Source organism: Pterocles gutturalis, unplaced genomic scaffold (genome assembly GCF_000699245.1).
Source record: "Pterocles gutturalis isolate BGI_N339 unplaced genomic scaffold, ASM69924v1 scaffold14830, whole genome shotgun sequence".
Taxonomy (NCBI): domain Eukaryota; kingdom Metazoa; phylum Chordata; class Aves; order Pterocliformes; family Pteroclidae; genus Pterocles; species Pterocles gutturalis.
Genome location: NW_010143631.1, coordinates 414 through 751, shown reverse-complemented (window position 1 = coordinate 751; position 338 = coordinate 414). Strand labels below are relative to the sequence as shown.

The 338-nt window shown below is 62.4% G+C and overlaps 1 protein-coding gene across 1 annotated transcript in view; it reads right to left on the bottom strand.

Moving 5' to 3' along the window:
• Positions 1 to 324, bottom strand: part of LOC104470039 (adaptin ear-binding coat-associated protein 2-like) — a 3,139-nt gene extending 2,815 nt beyond the window's left edge. Inside the window, exon 1 of the mRNA XM_010084817.1 lies at positions 175 to 324. Within this exon, the coding sequence (XP_010083119.1) occupies positions 175 to 324 (150 nt within the window). The remainder of the gene's footprint in view (positions 1 to 174) is intronic.
• Positions 325 to 338: the final 14 nt, after the last annotated feature.

Here is a 338-nt window from a genome sequence, read left to right as displayed (position 1 = left end):
CTGAGCTGCCTCTCCCGCCCCAAATAACGCCCCCGACCTGTTTTGTTGCCCCCGTAACACGTCACGGAGCTCGTCTGCTCGACGCCCCTCGTTAATGGCACTGAAGCAGCGCAAGGGGGATCCCGCTGCGGAGTGAGGTGGATTTGCCACAAACCCTCTGGTTTCACCCCAAACCAGCCGCTCCCCTGCAAAAATCAGGCGGCAGGTCCCAGCGGGGACCGGGCAGGAACTGCACAAGCGGTTTCGCTTCCCCTTCTGCAGGATCTCCAGCTCGAAAGCAAGTTTCCCAGAGGTGCTGAGCTGCGCCAGCTTCAGCCCGGCCATTCGTCCCGGCTGAG